This window comes from Sander vitreus, chromosome 4, assembly GCF_031162955.1.
Source record: "Sander vitreus isolate 19-12246 chromosome 4, sanVit1, whole genome shotgun sequence".
In the NCBI taxonomy this organism is placed as follows: Eukaryota; Metazoa; Chordata; class Actinopteri; order Perciformes; family Percidae; genus Sander; species Sander vitreus.
Genome location: NC_135858.1, coordinates 10,164,464 through 10,183,335, shown reverse-complemented (window position 1 = coordinate 10,183,335; position 18,872 = coordinate 10,164,464). Strand labels below are relative to the sequence as shown.

Sequence of the window (18,872 nt, the reverse complement as noted above, 5' to 3'; positions counted from 1 at the left end):
GGATGACAAGAGTCGCTCGCTGGTCTGAAATGAGTAAGTGGCCGAGCTGCAGAGATCGATATGCAAATGGTAATTTACACACTGCTCGTAACTTTCATGTCAAGTTACACCCAACACACATGCATACACACAAAAGCTAAATTATTGACATTTATAGCAGCACATGTACGCTCAGAGCCAGCCCTAACATATAGCTTTCAATCTGGGGCGAATGCAGCACGTAACATTGACGAGAGGAGGAGGCAGCCATGAGGTGAAGTAAAACCGCGCGTATGTCTGTGTGAATATGATTGTGAGTGTATGTGTGGAGGTTCAAATGGGTGAGACTCAGGAAATGCAGGGGTATTCTCATTCATATAGCCTGTTTGAATCAGACTACGCTGTTCTGTTAAGTGAATGCAGCTGTATAAAGATGAAACAGCCAGCCAGAAGAAATCTAACAACGGACACTTAGTCAGGAGTTACATTACATGCATCCCGTCATGTTTGACTTGACTGCAACCCAGAACCATTTACTTGTGCGTGCGTGCGTGCGTGCGTCATATCCACATCCATTTCTGAGGCAGTCAGGTTTGAATGCAGGATTGTAGGTCATGTCACTCGCTATATGGCCATTGTTTAGGAAAGGCAGTGCAGACATTCAGGAAATGGATAGTGGCAACTCAGACTGTGTGTGTGTGTGTGTGTGTGTGTGTGTGTGTGTGTGTGTGTGTGTGTGTGTGTGTGTGTGTGTGTGTGTGTGTTTTGGTTGGCCCTCAAGACAACCTCATTGCCCTTCAAATGCATACTCACACACCCACACACAAACACAGAAGCTTTACGCAGTCTGCCCGAGGGCTGCACAACAACATGGGAGCAATTAAACACCATCCTCTCTTATCAGCAGCCGACTTTCTCAGGGAAAAAAATAAAAGATGCTTGGCGGTCATTGGGAAAACCATCGCTTATAAGGCAGGACGTTATCCTTCTCCGTGTGTTTATGTGTGGGCTTCCCATTTCCTGTCAAACACACAGAGGCTTTTGGTGGCACTCGCAGGGCATGTAAATACACACACAGATCACACATGATGAAAAGGAGCAATGCTAGCTCACCCACGAGCGCAGTCATGTAATTACACAAACTCTGTTTAATAACAATGGGAAGTTTGCGCTAATAAAACTGATTTAAATCTACTGCTGTGATTACAATGCCCCCCTGTGTTGATTTGACCCTCTTTTGCCGAGTTTGACAATATGCTTATTACACACTGATGATCATGTCAATATTGCATCACCAAAAAAGATGAGGACAGCTTACAAACAGGCGTACGCACATTAGAGCTGGGCAATATATCGATATCTTGATATGAGAATAGATATCGTCTTAGATTTTGGATATCGTAATATCGTAATATGGCATAAGTGTTGTCTTTTCCTCGTTTTAAAGGCTGCATTACAGTAAAGTTATGCCATTTTCTGAACTTACCACTGTTGTAACTGTTCTATTATTTGCCTTTACCCACTTAGTCATTATATCCACATTATTGATGATTATTTATCAAAAATCTCATTGTGTAAATATTTTGTGAAAGCACCAAGTGTCAACACTACAATATCGGTGCGGTATCGATATTGAGGTCTTTGGTCAAAAATATTGTGATATTTGATTTTCTCCCTATCGCCCAGCCCTAACGTACGCGTGGTGTGTGAGATCTGTCACCTTCATTCAGTTACACTTAGCTACACAACAAGCCGCTGCTCTCCAGACTTCAATCAATAACTTCAGTTGAGCAGCAGCCACCAGCTGTCTCAGTGGCTTCTCTTTTCACCTTTTCTCTTTTTTTGTCACCCACCCAACTTCCTGTTACAGTTGCCGCTGTGAACAAGCACAAAGGAGATTCACTCAACGGCTGATTGACAAGTGACTCTGAAACCTCCCCTGGGGAAATGGGGCCATCGGTTGTAAGGTTCATCTTAAAAGGCTGCTCTACTGGGCCGACGCCCATCCTCAACCCCCACTAGGTTCAATAAATGGTTCCCAAACTGGGGTCGGAGGACCTCAAGTGAGTCCTTGATGAAGAATAGTTACATTTAGCTATTACTTTGTTGCAGTTGCTTAACTAACTAAATAACTAACTTAACTAACAACAGAGTGAATAAATGTAATTTCCTTTCTTAATCTTTACATTTGCACAATAAGAGACGTCCCAATGACCAATTGGGATTTATTAGCTGATGTGACCGACTCTGGGAGGGTCTGAGTCAGTCTGTCAGACCACCGCCTCAGCCCCACACACTGCAAAATGAGCATGATTACCGACGCAGCCCCAATCACACTCAAGTCATGCCTTCCAGTTTTAGAGGCACCCAGTGCCAGCACATGCACATTCATGTGATCTCTCTCAATCTGCATTTAGTCTTGGCACATACAATTGATGGGCTGCTAATATCTCCTGATACAAATCCTAAAGCTGCTCTGCTGCCCGAGCTTTTGGGTGCATTTCCAACAAAGGCAGTAAATGACACAGCTCTGAAGGAGAGCATGTCTTTGTGCTCGATTCATTTTTTTAAACAGCACAAGCCCCTGCTTTCCAAACCTAGTTGTGAAGCTAACTCAGTCATACACATGTGAGGTGCTCAATAGACTCAGTTATGATAAGGTGAGACTGCAGGTAGTTGCCTGTGAGAATAATAAATCAAATTGGTTTGAGGAGAAACGCCCATTCTCCTTCCTGCACCTGGCTGCAGCTGTCCTTGTCACTTCACCCAATGTTAAATCATGAATGCAAGCTGCTGCCTCACATAAAACAGACCAATGCTGGAGAACGTATGCCCTCCAACATGAAAACAATCATATGGAGATAAAGTGGTGCTGGCACATGCTTTGCATTGTCAGTAGCCTACACTAACTGTGCAGCACCACCAATGTATTGTAAAACAATGTATAATGCTCTTTTTTAGTAACTGTCCCTACAATGAGCAGAGACAGTAAGGAGTGTAAGTAGTGAAATAAGACTATAGGTGCAGGATGCATTTAATTGATTGCCAGGAGGCACAGACACAATGTGGTCTGCTCGGCAGATTTCCAGCAGACAGACGTCGGAGGCTTACCTCAATGCTACCTTCACACAGCAGTCGCCCTGGTTCGCCATTGTCTCTGTTAAGGTTCACCGATGGGATGTGTAGTATTTCGGCTATGTTCGGTTTTCAGTATGTGTAAACCGCGCGGTGCTGGGCGTCTCAGGTCAGCGGGAGCAGCCGTCAAGACCTACCGGCGGTGAACTGCCTCATCGGGACTCCTCCTGTCTTCTTCTCCTGCGCTGTGGCGGTCATTTCTGGCTCAATGGTGTTTGTCACATCGCAGTGTTTAACCCGCTGTTTTGTCTTTACGTGGTCTGTCTCAGTCGCTACATCCTGTTTAAAGTGCGTATGAGCGCTCACCAGAAACCACACCGCTTCTCTGAGAGAGACGCTATCACGTTGAATCGGCGCTGAGACAGTACACTGGAGGGGGTAATGCTGCCTTCAGGGGCTGTCGGGAATATTGAATCTACCGTTAGAGCGTCCGTGCCATAAACATATAATGGAAAGAAAGGCCGAACCTATTCAAATCACAACGTAGTAGAATAAGAGTAGAATGGTCAGAGCGACAGCCATTTGTGTACCATTGCCATGGTAACGTATAACAACTTAATGCTTCATCCACACAAAGCAGCTTTGTTCGGCTGGTTTTCTGTGACTGGTGGGGCGCAGAGTTAGCAAGTTAATATTAGCCAACTAACAAGTTGTCCACCCACTATGCTATATTGTTATATAAACTGGAGTATATAACGTGTAGGTACAATACGATATACTGATTATGATTCTTTAGCTGACAGAGACAAATACAATAGACTACTTATTGTGTCTGAAATATAGTGGACTGGAGTGGCGGTAACATGAAATGGAAATAATTAAATAAAATACAAGTAGCTCAAAATTGTAATTAAATACAGTAAATGTATTTAGATAAATTCCACCACTGCACAAATGTCACATAGGAAAGTGCTGCCTTCAATTGAACTACAATAATACGAAGAGCCCCTGAAAGCAGCATAATCGCATTCGATTGACATGCAGTTGAGCCAACTGCTGGATTAGCTTCACCTTTATCGAATTTTTAGAGACCAATCAGCGGGCTCGACGGGATTTTGTTGTCCCGCCCGCAGTAAAGATTTACACCTACAGCACACCGACTGCTAGCGGCGACATCCAAGGTCCGTCTGCCATAAACAGAGGGAGACTGTTCCCTTGAAGGAGAGGAGGGGCCACCGGTTTAAACGCCTTGAGGTCAAAGGTTGAAACTCATGTAGAGGTTATTATGTTCTAGCCTAGTTTTAACAATGTGTGGTTCTAGCAGAAGATGGAGTTAATTTGCTCTGGTTTGAATGGGAAGTTGCACGCTGCCCACTTCTCTCTCCTGCTGAGTCAGATTTCTTGAAAAGGGGAAACTGAAATCTTTTCTTTTAGTTGAGTCAAACAGACATATTCATGACGTTCCTCCTCAATATCTGTCTCTCTGTCTCTGTCTCTCTGTCTCTCTCTCTCTCTCTCTCTCTCTCTCTCAATACTGTCTACTTGTCAATATTTTATATTACTTTAAACCTCTAATATTGACTGTTGATTTGTGTCTATCCTACTGTCTACTTTATTCCCTTATAATACCCATATTTAATGCTGTCTTTTTTTAAACGTTATCCTTGCACTGCTATAGTTTTTATATTATCTCTTATATCACATCATTATATACATCATTGTCCATATTTAATGCTGGTCTCTAGACTTTATCCGTGCACTATTGGATATATTTGTACTACTACCATGACACACACTCTCATAGAGCACCTTACCATACATACTGAATCACAGGGTCAGTCCCTGCCCTGTCACTGCAAGCATCTCATGCTTATACATCCCTTAGTACATTCACGTGGATTTTTTATGTAGTATCTTTACTTTTATTGTCCATGCTATTCATGTGGATTTGTTATTTTATCATCCCGTTTGTGATGTATGTGTATGTTGTGTGTGATGTCTTTAAGCTACTGGGACCTTGAATTTCCCCTTGGGGGTCAATAAAGTATCTATCTATCTATTTATTTTCAGTTTCCTCTCACAGCCATGTTTCTGTTGGATCCATGCAAAGTGACTTTACCACATGTTCAGTGCCACTGCAGCTGTCAGCGATGTTGGCAGTGTTTTTTCCTGGTTGGATTCAAATCTACACTTGCGGAGAGAACTCAGCCTTCTAATACCCTAATATGATTTATGTTCAATACTGACAGTAAGCAAATGGCAGAAATGAACTGCAGCAAGTTATTTCCCAATATAACACATACACAGTTTAGTTAACTATTTCACAACTCCAGAAATATAGGCTACAACTTAATCTACTGTAGGTGACTTTTTATACTTATTCTGTGTGACCATATAGATGCCAGCTCAACCAACTGTCGGGTGTATTGGTAAATAGGAAACACTGCTTTTTGTCTGAACTCAGAAAAAGGTCCCTGTAGTTGCAGGCAACAATCATTTTTATGTAATGAAACAGTCCGTGGATGATTGCATGAACTATAAACTCAATCTGTGTGCACAGAGGAGCTTATGACTAGATAACTGTGTGTGTGTGTGTGTGTGTGTGTGTGCCGAGGACCAGGTGGTGATGTTAGCATCGCACAGGCTACGTTCCCAGGAGAGGCAGTGCTGGATTCCACACAAGATTAACATCCAGTTATGTGGATAAAGCTACAATCCTCCTAGATCTGCTGGGAAACTGGCCACCAAACAACAAAACACACAAACATGAGTGGTGCACACACAAACACACACTCACCTCATTACGTCTGGTGAACTTTTAAGACCATACCAACTATTACCTAGGCTGCATTGTGTTCCTAAGCATATGTTAGGTCCCTTTCATTCCTCTTCAGACATGTTTACAGTTTTCAAATCCACTCTGGCAGATTTGTTCCTCCTCCTCAGCACTTTCCAATGTAAAAAGCACATTTCATAACCGTACTGTGTGGGTTCTAAAACCCTGAAGATATTTTATTATTGTGACTGCCAAACTGCAGCATAATCCCTATATTTAGGGCTTCATATAGTCAAAATAACAGCATCCTAAATAATAAAAGCCGTTCAAATACAATAATTCCAGCCGCCCTCGGGTTCTGTCACGGTAGCAATTCAGTCTCCCTCCTTGGATCTGACACTTTTCTTCTTCCAGCAAACATACACACTCCTCTTCATGAACATTACTTGATGACCCATCTTCTCATTTCTGCAGCATGTAATTAGAGTTATTAGCCTGAAAACAAAATGACTCATAACTTTAATAAATCATCTTTTTTTAGCTTTTTTTTCAAATGTTGAATATATCATTTTGAAATTAGATTTTTTTTTTAGCCACACTGATGAAATATAATGTAAAAAGACAATGATAATGTAGAGGTCATCTACTGCAACATTTTTATGTTATTAATGAATATGCCACCATGTATACACTATGACGTGTAAAACCCATATCAGCCTTGTGTATTAATAAATTAGGCAAAGATGCCAATGAAGTCCAATGAAGTCCAATGTCTCTTCTCACTGCTCCAACCTGTGTGTCACATTGCTTCATTCAGCGAAAAAGACCAGAAACGATACAGAGAGAAGGAGATGGAAGATGAAAGTGCGCGCTAATGTATTCTCCATCCTTATTCTTTGATGTGTCTATAATCCCTCACATGCATTTTCTATATTTAGCTTTGAATCTTCATAAACTAATCCCCCATTCTTTACCGTAACAAAACTGTTTGAATTGGCCGGGATTACACAAGCACACATTTGACGACTCATCGGCTCACAGAGAGAGAGAGAGGTGCACCACCAAAAAGTTGAATAATGCACAGTTGTTTCATTTTTTGCTTCCCTCCTACTCAGTCGAGTCTAATAAGTGTGTGCACAGATGCATGATGGTGTCTGTGTTTTATGCTTGCTTGCGTGTGTGTGTGTGTGTGTGTGTGTGTGTGTGTGTGTGTGTGTGTGTGTGTGTGTGTGTGTGAGACACAGAGAAGCTACTTATGTGGTTTAGATTTATGTGTGTCAGCTGCAGTGGCATAAAGCAGAGCAGCTCCTTGCCAGTTCTTGGCAGTGCTGGACCCCCACTGTGGTTTGCCCCAGAGCTGTCACTGCTTACAGTGGAAAGTAGTGATATTAAAAATGACAAATATCCCAATATCTTTGATTCAAATCTTGATTTCAACAATGTGATGATAGTTGAGGTGGAGTATATTCTGTCATGCATGCCAAGAGTTAGATGAGAAGATTAATACCATATTAATCTTCTTATCTAACTCTCAGCAAGAAAGTGAACAAGTTTATTTCCCAAAAATGTTATCTATTGTTTTAACCTAAAATACTATTATATATTTGTTTTTTACTTTGTTTATTGGGTTTTGCATGAACATGCAATTGTCATCAGATCATTTATCAAACTAGAAAGCTATATAATCTTTTTTTTTTTTTTACAAAGACATTGTAAAATATTATAATTGATGTGACCTTTAAGAAATATAAACATGCACTGCTCTTTTCTCACAGCTACAACTCATCAGTTAAGAAAATCACCTCCAGGAAAACATTTAAATAAAAATACAACGGTGGTGAATGATCAGTAAATAGGTCCTGAACACAATCCCCTGTAGAGCAGACCTACATTCTAGCTTCCTTCCCCAGGGCACATGCTGACCCACACTTTGCTCCGTTTCTTGCCTAAGCTCTGACGCTGTCTGCTGGGCTGTGATCGGGCGGCGGCTGGGGTGGAGGCTGGCTCATAGTGGCTGCTGCAGCCTCGGGGGGTTTCAGAGAGGTAGTGACACTCACTCAGTGCTGCATCACAGGGCATGAGGCCAGTGTGTGTGTGTGTGTGTGTGTGTGTGTGTGTGTGTGTGTGTGTGTGCGTGTACGTACGTGTGTGCCCACACGCGTGTGTGTGAGATGAGAGGAGTGGTTGTTCTTCGGCCCCCTGACCCAAGCCCATTGCATGCTGTTACTTACACATTTACAAAAGACTAATCGAGTCCATCTGTGACAGCTGACCCCACACCTCCCAACACTCCAGGAACAAACATATAACAATAACAATAAAATGTAATAAAATAACAATTTGCACGAAACTCAAAAGTTTGGTATCCATTATATACACACGCAAATTACATCAGGGTGGAACATATTACCCAAAATACCTATGTGAATGTGTTTAACAATGCACGAGTAAAAGTCTTCAACATTTTGGAATTCAGGAAAAAAATCCATTTCCTGAAACCAGAATTTGAACCAAATCTGACTCGTTTCACTCACTCATTATTGTAGCAACCTGTCATTAAATTAGTATAATTACCAAATTATCTGTAACTTACCTCAGCCTCTAAAGAAGGCAGGCAGAAGGGGGACAGGAGGAGATGCTGAAATGGCAGAAAAGCCTCTTTGTGCTCTCAGAGGCTCTCGGATCAAATAGGCCTAAAGGGTTCATCACAAACACACATACACACAAAACACATACACACAACTTCCACATCAGGCAAAATGGAAGATTATGCTGAATTCGCCCTGAAGCAACAGAACCAGAGCTCTATTGATAACTTACACAAAACAGTTTAAAAAAAAAAAAATTGTTTTTTTTATTTCAACACTTTCTGTCTGCACCTTCTGTTAAAAAGACTGTTTATGTGGTAAAAAAATAGATTTATTTTCTTGCTCATGATTTGCCATCTTTTCACTGTTGTGGAACATAATAGTAAAACACACATGCACAAGAAAAGCATTAAATCCCAGCATCCCACAAAGATACACGCATGCCCACACACACGCATGCGCGCGCACACACACACGCACAGAAAATCTCACTCCATTCTGTATTAGAAAATTGGATAGCTGCTCTCAAATAACTTGATTATAAACAACCTCCCTCTCACTCTGGGGCGGTATCACTTAATAAAGCTAAGTGCATTGACTCGGCAGCGCCCACACTCATACGCACACGTGCACACACACCGCTGCAGATCTATACATCAACTTATTACATGTACCAGATCAACTGTAAGAAAACAATATTAAGTGGGACTGAAAACTATGAGTAACCAAACACTGCTAACAGGTCTCAGGGTAAATAATGGATTCTATTGGTAAAAAAAAATCAGGCTCTAAGAATATTACATTATTCAGTCAGCAAGGAGCTTTGTGCACCTAAGTATTGGTTGATTAGAATCTAAAAAGGTCAAATATGTCAGCATTATGAAAGGGCTTCTTTAAGATCAGTACATTTATGTGTTGTTGCAGCGCAGCAGTATGTGGGCCAACACTGAGAACAACATTGTGGAACGGACATGAAAAAAACACTGTGACAATGTAATGTGTTACGTTACAGATATCAGCACAACTTTACTTTTGTTGTGTGGGAAATGTATTGTGGAAATAACTGCATTTACAGCCCATGTGTGACTGTAACAAAGCACCACCACAAACATGCATTTTTACTTGCTTTGTCTGACCTAATTTAATGTTGCTTGAATAAATTTAGCAGATGTGAGATATCATTTTGTACAGGACACAACACACATTTTGTACAAATAGGTCAATACACAGCATAACAAAAAAGACAAGAAAATGGAACATCCCCTTACACTAGCCTTATAGGCCACTACATTTCAGAGGAGAAATTCTGTTTACTATTTTTATTTGAGAGCTATAGTTAAGAGTCACTTAGCAGATTGAGATTTTACTACAAAACAAATCATCCATCCATCCATCTTCATCCGCTTATCCGGGGTCGGGTCGCGGGGGTAGCAGCTCCAGCAGGGGACCCCAAACTTCCCTTTCCCGGGCCACATTAACCAGCTCCGACTGGGGGATCCCGAAGCGTTCCCAGGCCAGGTTAGAGATACAATCCCTCCACCTAGTCCTGGGTCTCCCCCGAGGCCTCCTCCCAGCTGGACGTGCCTGGAACACCTCCCTAGGGAGGCTCCCTGGCAGGGGTATTACCAGATGCCCGAACCACTTCAACTGGCTCCTTTCGACGCAAAGGAGCAGCCCTCCTGAGGAAACCCATTTCGGCCGCTTGTACCCTGGATCTTGTTCTTTCGGTGACCCAGCCTTCATGACCATAGGTGAGGGTAGGAACAAAAACTGACCGGTAGATTGAGAGCTTTGCCTTCTGGCTCAGCTCTCTTTTCGTCACAACGGTGCGATAAATTGAATGTAATACCGCACCTGCTGTGCCGATTCTCCGACCAATCTCCCGCTCCATTGTCCCCTCACTCGCGAACAAGACCCCAAGGTACTTGAACTCCTTCACTTGGGGTAAGGACTCATTCCCTACCTGGAGAAGGCACTCCATCGGTTTCCTGCTGAGAACCATGGCCTCCGATTTAGAGGTGCTGATCCTCATCCCAGCCGCTTCACACTCGGCTGCGAACCGATCCAGTGAGTTCTGAAGGTCACAGGCCGATGATGCCATCAGGACCACATCATCTGCAAAAAGCAGCGATGAGATCCCCAGCCCACCTACCTGCAACCCCTCTCCACCCCGACTACGCCTCGATATCCTGTCCATAAATACTACAAACAGGATTGGTGACAAAGCGCAGCCCTGGCGGAGGCCAACTCTCACCTGAAACGAGTCCGACTTACTGCCGAGAACCCGGACACAGCTCTCGCTTTGGTCGTACAGAGATTGGATGGCCCTGAGAAGGGACCCACTCACCCCGTACTCCCGCAGCACCTCCCACAGTATCTCCCGGGGCACCCGGTCATACCCCTTCTCCAGATCCACAAAACACATGTAGACTGGTTGGGCATACTCCCATGCTCCCTCCAGGATCCTTGCGAGAGTAAAGATCTGGTCCGTTGTTCCACGACCAGGACGGAATCCGCATTGTTCCTCTTCAACCTGAGATTCGACTATCGACCGAACCCTCCTTTCCAGCCCATTGGAGTAGACTTTACCGGGGAGGCTGAGAAGTGTGATACCCCTGTAATTGGCACACACCCTCTGGTCCCCCTTTTTAAAAAGGGGAACCACCACCCCGGTCTGCCACTCCTTAGGCACCGTCCCAGACTTCCACGCAATGTTGAAGAGGCGTGTCAACCAAGACAACCCCTCCACACCCAGAGCTTTAAGCATTTCTGGACGGATCTAATCAATTCCTGGGGCTTTGCCACTGTGGAGTTGTTTAACTACCTCAGCAACCTCCACCAGGGAAATTGATGACAATCCCCCCTCATCCTCCAGCTCTGCCTCTACCATAGAGGGCGTATTAGTCGGATTTAGGAGTTCCTCAAAGTGCTCCTTCCACCGCCCTATTACCTCCTCAGTTGAGGTCAACAGCGTCCCATCCTTACTGTACATAGCTTGGATGGTTCCCGCTTCCCCCCTCCTGAGGTGGCGAGCGGTTTTCAGAAAGTACCTTGGTGCCGACCGAAAGTCCTTCTCCATGTCTTCTCCGAACTTCTCCCACACACGCTGCTTTGCCTCTTTCACGGCAGAGGCTGCAGCCCTTCGGGCCCTTCGGTACCTTGCAACTGCCTCCGGAGTCGTCTGGGATAACATATCCCGGAAAGACTCCTTCTTCAGTCGGACGGCTTCCCTGACCACCGGTGTCCACCACGGTGTTCGTGGGTTACCGCCCCTTGAGGCACCTAAGACCCTAAGACCACAGCTCCTCACCGCAGCTTCAGCAATGGAAACTTTGAACATTGTCCACTCGGGTTCAATGCCCCCCAGCCTCCACAGGGATGCACGAAAGCTCCGCCGGAGGTGTAAGTTGAAAGTCTGTCGGACAGGGGCCTCCTCCAGACGTTCCCAATTTACCCGCACTACCCGTTTGGGCTTACCAGGTCTGTCCAGAGTCTTCCCCCACCCCTGACCCAACTCACCACCAGATGGTGATCGGTTGACAGCTCCGCCCCTCTCTTCACCCGAGTGTCCAAAACATATGGCCTCAGATCAGATGAAACGATTATAAAATCGATCATTGACCTTTGGCCTAGGGTGCTCTGGTACCAAGTACACTTATGAGCATCCCTATGTTCGAACATGGTGTTCGTTATAGACAATCCATGACTAGCACAGAAGTCCAACAACAAACAACCACTCTGGTTTAGATCAGGGAGGCCGTTCCTCCCAATCACGCCTCTCCATGTGTCTCCATCATTGCACGTGCTCGTTGAAGTCCCCCAGCAGAACTATGGAGTCCCCGACTGGAGCACCATGCAGGACTCCACTCAAGGTCTCCAAGAAGGCCGAATACTCTGAACTCTTGTTTGGTGCATATGCACAAACAATAGTCAGAGTTTTCCCCCCACAACCCACAGGCGTAGGGGAGCGACCCTCTCGGGTCACCGGGTTAAACTCCAACGTAGCGGCGCTCAGCCGAGGGCTTGTGAGTATCCCCACACCCGCCCGGCGCCTCACACCCTGGGCAACTCCGGAGAAGAAAAGAGTCCAACCCTATCCAGGAGTATGGTTCCAGAACCAAGACTGTGCGTAGAGGTAAGCCCCACCAGATCTAACCGGTAGCGCTCCACCTCCGCACAAGTTCCGGCTCCTTCCCCCACAGAGGGTGACATTCCACGTCCCCAGAGCCAGCCTCTGCTGCCCGGGTCTGGTCCGTCGAGGCCCCTAACCTTCACTGCCACCCATGTGGCAGCGCACCCGACCCCAGCGGTTCCTCCCACAGGTGGTGGGCCCATGGGATGGAGAGATGTCCGCCACGTAGCTTTTTCGGGCTGTGCCTGGCCAGGCTCCGTGGCAAACCCGGCCACCAGACGCTCGCTGACGAGCCCTCCATCTGGGCCTGGCTCCAGACGGGGGCCCCGGGCTTCCTCCGGGCAGGGTCACTTCATCCCTTCCTTGATTTTTCATAGGATTTTTGAACCATTCTTTGTCTGGCCCCTCACCTGAGACCACTTTGCCTTGGGAGACCATACCAGGAGCACAAAGCTCCAGACAACACAGCCCTCAGGTTCATAGGGACACACAAACCTCTCCACCACGATAAGGTGATGGTTCCCGGAGAAGACAAATCAGCTTATTAAATATATTACAAACAAGGGTTACAATTAGCACCTCGCCCAGCTACAACATTTTACTGCTTACACACATGCATCAGCAATAATATTAATCCAATAATGTATTACTTATAAAATAACACTCTGAAAGGAGGCAGCATGTATAACATAATCAGGATTTTTACTTTTGACACCTAAGTAGTTTACTGTATGGTAAAAAAAGAAAAGAAAAAAAGAATATTTCTTCCACCACTGAACCAGTAAGACTTTGACACCAACCCTCAACACCACCGCCACCTCCTAACGTACAAAACTCCTGTGGTGTTCAACAGAAACATGTCTGGCCTGTTTGGTAGAGCTACAAGGTTCAAATACTGCCAGTTTCCTTTAGATTTTGGATTCGTCTAAAGAGTGATTTGGGGCAAAATGGGTGGTGATGCAGTTACACTGAAGCTCTGTAGCTCCATCTACTGAAAGACTGTAGTACATGTTATTCAGACCCTCAGACTGTATCATACACAGTCACTGGTCTCTCTCCATCACCGGCTCAGTCTTTACTTTTGACCGAAAAGGGTTCACGTTTCTTAAATCATTACATACCTACATGCACGTTGAAAGAGTTGGAGGTTGATGCTGTAACTGTTCTGTCATGTTCATACTGACTGTGAAGAGATCCTTTCTTCACACGATTGGTGGGGGGGGCGGGGGACAAAATCCACATTCCTCGTCTTCTGTGATAAAATGCACTCTGAAATTCGGTTGAAGCTGAGGCTCCAGCAGTCCTAAGTCAGTCAAATCAAGTGGGTATCTTTCTGACTCATTATGGACAGGAGGAACAATTACATATGTGTTTTAAGAGTATTGTTTTAAGTCTTGTATCATTCACATTTGTATTGCCTTTTATAGAAAGAGACAAGAACAACAGTGATCTCTCACTAAGCGAAAACGGGAGAGATAACAACGAATGAAAAATAAAAATATAAAATAAAACAATATATATACAATATATATATATATATATATATATATATATATATATATATATATATATATACACACACACACACACACACACAGGGTAGGCTAAACATTGGTCTATCTCGTCTCCATACCTTTCACATATCATCACACCAGTAGCACAAATGAGTATTCTACTAATATCATTCAATACCAGTCATCTCTCACACATCTTAGTAGTGACTTAAACATACATTAAAATCATTTCGTCAAATTCTCCCCCATTAATTATGCAATATTGCATTCATGTAGGGGCCCCATATTTTCCAAAATACCTCCTGTCTGTTGTTCAAGTTAAAAAATAATAGTTCATAACTGGCCATTTTGGTCATCATCAAGGGGTGATATGTTTTGTTTTCCAATGTCTTGTATTGTAAGTCTTGACAAAATTTAAATATGAACCTTCACAATGTATAAAAATATACATAGCTGAGTTACTGTGCATCTGCATTATTGTTTCTTATCTGAACGAATATTTTATGTAGCCTAAACAAAAAAATTTATGAAATAAAATAAAAAAAGTGATTACGGCCTATGCCCTTAAGAGTGAAAGGAGACTTGTCACGTCGTGTGTTACTCTATTCTGCGGATCCTTTAACCATGAATCATTCATTAGGCCTACCTGAGACCCGCAGCCTTACCTGGAGAGGAAACACTTTGGAGACTAATGACTTGTTGGGACATTTGTAATGTTCAGTTATCAACAGATAAACGTCTTGAGCATACGGTCATAATTGTTCCAGGAAACTAAAGGCGGCTCCTGTTCATTCTAACAGGTTTAAATAGAAGAAAGAAAATTCAAGCAAAGAATAGTTTTCTCTTCTTTTTAGACCATCCAAGAGACATTTAAGAAGCCTTCCCCGTCGCCATGCTCCCGGCTCAGGAGGCCGCTAAAATCTACCACACCAACTACGTGCGCAACGCTCGGGCCGTGGGCGTGCTGTGGACGGTTTTCACCATCACGTTCTCCATAATCACCGTGGTGGTGTTCATCCAGCCATACTGGATCGGGGACAGCGTCAACACGCCGCAGGCCGGATATTTTGGCCTCTTCCACTACTGCATCGGGAACGCCCTCACCTCGGAGCTCACCTGCAAAGGGAGCGCGCTGGACTTCGGCTCCATCCCGTCCGGCGCCTTCAAGACGGCCATGTTCTTCGTGGGGATCTCCATGCTGCTGGTAGTGGGCAGCATCGTCTGCTTCAGCCTCTTCTTCTTCTGCAATGCGGGGAGCGTCTACAAGATCTGCGCGTGGATGCAGCTGGCCTCCAGTGAGCACCAGGGTTACCAGTTTGTAGCTGCACACATAGAAGTTTCTACAAATGAGTTACTGGCAGTTATTATGATTCATGTAAAAACATACATTTTGTCTTACATAAAGCCTGTTAAATTAGCATTAACATCCTACAGTAGGCTATAGATTGTGTAGGCTATATTAAATATGTAAGGGACAAAACAGACCTCGGTACAAAAATATACAAAAATACATCAACTGTGTACTTGTTACAAAGTATTCTTACAAAGTATGGGTTGCATCAGTGGTTCAACATTGGGGGGGGGGGGGTTGAGCCAAATTGACATTTTGAATGTCAAACACTTAATTTCCTGCATTCTGGTAAATTGTTCTGCAACAGTGTGTGCCTTTTCTGCATCAATGTATGGTGCAAATGTCTTTTATTTATGTAAAGAAAATTATAATAGGTTGTTGGGGTGGGTTGCACTGGTCGGTTTTGATTATCGGGGGAGGGGGGGTGTAAAACTCAAGGTAATGCAGAAACACAATAAAGGCTTTGTCTTGTAAAATAGTCGGCAGAGTAAAATAGAAAAAGAAAGACCACGTCTAAAAAAGATTTAAGCTGGGAACTGCAGTGCAACATTTCAGTAGTTTCCTTTACCAGACACTGACAGAAGTAGTAGAAGTAGAACATGATTCTGTTTTTGAAACATGAAGCAGCTTGGGAACAGATGTAGCTGCAAGTGAAAGGACAAACCTGTAATGAGATTAACCTGGAGGTGTGCTGTTACACTTTCTCCTCTCCCTGTTTTACACCTTACACCTGGTGTGTGTGTATGTGTGTGTGTGTGTGTGTGTGTGTGTGTGTGTGTGTGTGTGTGTGTGAGAGAGAGTGTGGGCAGGTGGGACAACCATAGGCAGTTTGAGGTGGTCTTGAAACGGCTCCAGGTGTTATGAGTGTTCCAGAAGTCCTTGAAGTAGCCTGCGTTTTCTATTTTTTTTTTTTTTTATCTATTCAAGCCTTTGAATTAGTTACATCTATGTTTGCATATTACTCACACAGAATCTACCCGAGCCTCTAAATTAGTCTGAAATGTTTACTTTGTTTACTTTACTACTAATACATTATTTCTCTAAATTAGCCTAAGTGAAAGGATATTTCAAATTATTTGATGAGACTTATTTAGGACCAACTCAACTCAGGGGGAAATGTAAAAGAAAAGCTGATGAGAAGTTGCAGTTTAACAATTGTCTATCTTGAAATTCGGGAAGAGACAGTGAGCATGAGAACTTTGAGAAAGTGAAAGTATGCGTTTGTGTGTTAACGTTTCACCTCGTCACCTGATAGTTCACGTGGCTCTACATGCTGAGGTGGGAAGGCACGGGGGCGGCTGTCTTTCTGCAGAGTCAATAATGGATGAACAAGATCATCTTTCTGAAGATGAGATGCTCGGGAGTTGCTAGGCAACGTACGTGTGTGTGTGTGTGTGTGTCTGGAAGAGGTGGGTGCATACTCTTCTTTTGTGTATATACTTGTGAGAGATGCATTTTTCCCTGCATTTAAGGTTCTCACACAAGCTATTGCTTTGTTGCTAACACCACAGTGTTTCGAATACACACACACACACACACACACACGATACCTACTTCAAGCTGACTCAAAAGCATTGGTGTGTGCGTGTGTGTGTGTGTGCGTGCGTGTGCGCAAAAAGAAAGTATCTCAAATTTGTACTTGAGTAAATGTTCAATTTGTAAATGTAACATTCCAAAGGTTTCCCACATCAAAATGCACCAAAGTTTGTGCATTTGAATAAATGGCTAAGAGTGACTGTTGATGTTGAAGTACCTGATTTTAAACCAAAATTCCTCGTCCTGTGCCTCCCCTCTCTTAGGCACATGCATGGTGATTGGCTGTATGATCTATCCTGACGGCTGGGACTCGGACGAGGTGAAGCGCATGTGTGGCCAGTGGACCGACAAATACACCCTGGGCAACTGCACGGTGCGCTGGGCCTACATCCTGGCCATCATCAGCATTATGGACTCGCTAGTCCTCTCCTTCCTGGCCTTCAGCCTGGGAAACCGGCAGGACAAGCTTCTGCCAGAGGACTTCCAGGTGGAGGAGAAAGGTACCAGAGTGAAGGGAGGGTGGAAAAAAAAAACCTGGTGGGCTGGGAGAGGAAGACACCTCCTAGATGAGGATATTTAGCTGGAGAGAAGAACAGAGAAAGTTTCAATTGTGAGGCAATGATGCAAGAGGAAGGATAAAGGGTGGATAACAGGGAGCTGGCAAGGGCCAAGGGGAAGGTTAAAGGCTTCAGAGGGTATGGAGTAAGTGTTGAGAGCTGGAGGGAAAATGGAAAGAGGTTGAGCAGAGGCTGGGCTGCCTCGAAATTTCACTCTCCGTATAAGTGATGAATCACTGAGGTTGGGTTAAACTGAGAAAAAAAATGGATGGCAATGTAGTCGAGTCCACCACTTTGGTGCAGACTGAAATATCTCAGCAACTATTGAGTGGATTGCCATGAATCTTTGTACAGACACGCATGGTTCCCAGAGGATGACTCCTACTGCCTTTGGTCATCCTCCGACACCAGCAGGTCAAAGTTTTCACTTATTCAGTGAAATATCTTAACATCTACTTGATGGGTTGGCACCACATGTTGTACCGATCCATGCTTCCTAGAATGGTTTTTAATGACTCAGGTGATCCCTTTACTTTTCCTCCAGAGCCACCATGAGGTTTCTTTTTATTGAAATGAATCAACAACTATTGGATGGATTGCCATTGATGTTCCTAAGAGGATGAACAGTAATACCTGTGATCCCCTGACCTTTCATCTAGGGCCATCAATAGGTCAAAATTAGTATTTGTCCAATACTAGTACCATTCCCATCAGCCTCAGCTGTATTTTGTGTTGAGTGCTAATTAGCTAATTCATGAATGCTAAACTAAGATGGTAACATTGTCACTGCATGTTTGCATGCTGATGTGAGCATCAGCTCAAAGCTGCTTGAGTACATCCTCACAAAGCCACTAGAAGGGCTGTCAACTCTCTTATTATATAGGTGTTAAAATCCAGCTGAGCTACTGACATATCTATGTCAGTGTCTGAACTGACAAGTACAGTACATCTCCTCTTTCAGTTACCTTTTTTCCCCCTCAATTACAGATAACGCCTAGGCGCCCTGTGGACAACAGAGGGAAGAGATGGACGAGGCTTTACGAGGAGCACTGCCGACTCGAGGGATTTAAATGTATTCCAAGGCTTCAGGACATAATTAAAATCGCAAAAAAAATAACTACAAAAGGCTCATTCTGTCCTTGAAATTGTGGCAGCTTATCAACAGACTTTAAAAACATGGGAAGAGTCATTGTCCACCTCCCGCTCAGAGCTTAGGATTTGTAGTGGATTGCTACTGTATTTTGGACTAAAACAAGTGAATGAACATGCTGACCAGAGCAGCTCCTTGTTACTTTGGAGAGAGTTGTCATAAATGCTAAGCAGACCGCCCTATGTGACACCATTTAAAAATATAACATTTCAGT

At 44.0% G+C, this 18,872-nt stretch overlaps 2 protein-coding genes across 5 annotated transcripts in view; one reads left to right on the top strand and one right to left on the bottom strand.

Moving 5' to 3' along the window:
* The window catches only part of kif21b (kinesin family member 21B), a 66,325-nt gene extending 62,880 nt beyond the window's left edge, over positions 1-3,445 (bottom strand). For 3 of the 4 annotated variants that reach the window (XM_078248143.1, XM_078248145.1, XM_078248144.1), the window contains exon 1: positions 3,091-3,444. In XM_078248143.1, the coding sequence (XP_078104269.1) occupies positions 3,091-3,131 (41 nt within the window). In that variant the 5' untranslated portion in view covers positions 3,132-3,444. Of the gene's footprint in view, positions 1-3,090 lie in introns of all 4 variants that reach the window. The other variant, XM_078248147.1, reaches the window with a different exon arrangement.
* Positions 3,446-14,758: 11,313 nt separating this feature from the next.
* Positions 14,759-18,848, top strand: lhfpl5a (LHFPL tetraspan subfamily member 5a). Its single transcript, XM_078247404.1, has 3 exons — positions 14,759-15,359; positions 17,215-17,451; positions 18,496-18,848. Exons 1-3 carry the CDS (start codon positions 14,957-14,959, stop codon positions 18,504-18,506), a joined length of 651 nt encoding a protein of 216 aa, XP_078103530.1. The 5' UTR covers positions 14,759-14,956; the 3' UTR covers positions 18,507-18,848.
* The last annotated feature ends 24 nt before the right edge of the window (positions 18,849-18,872 follow it).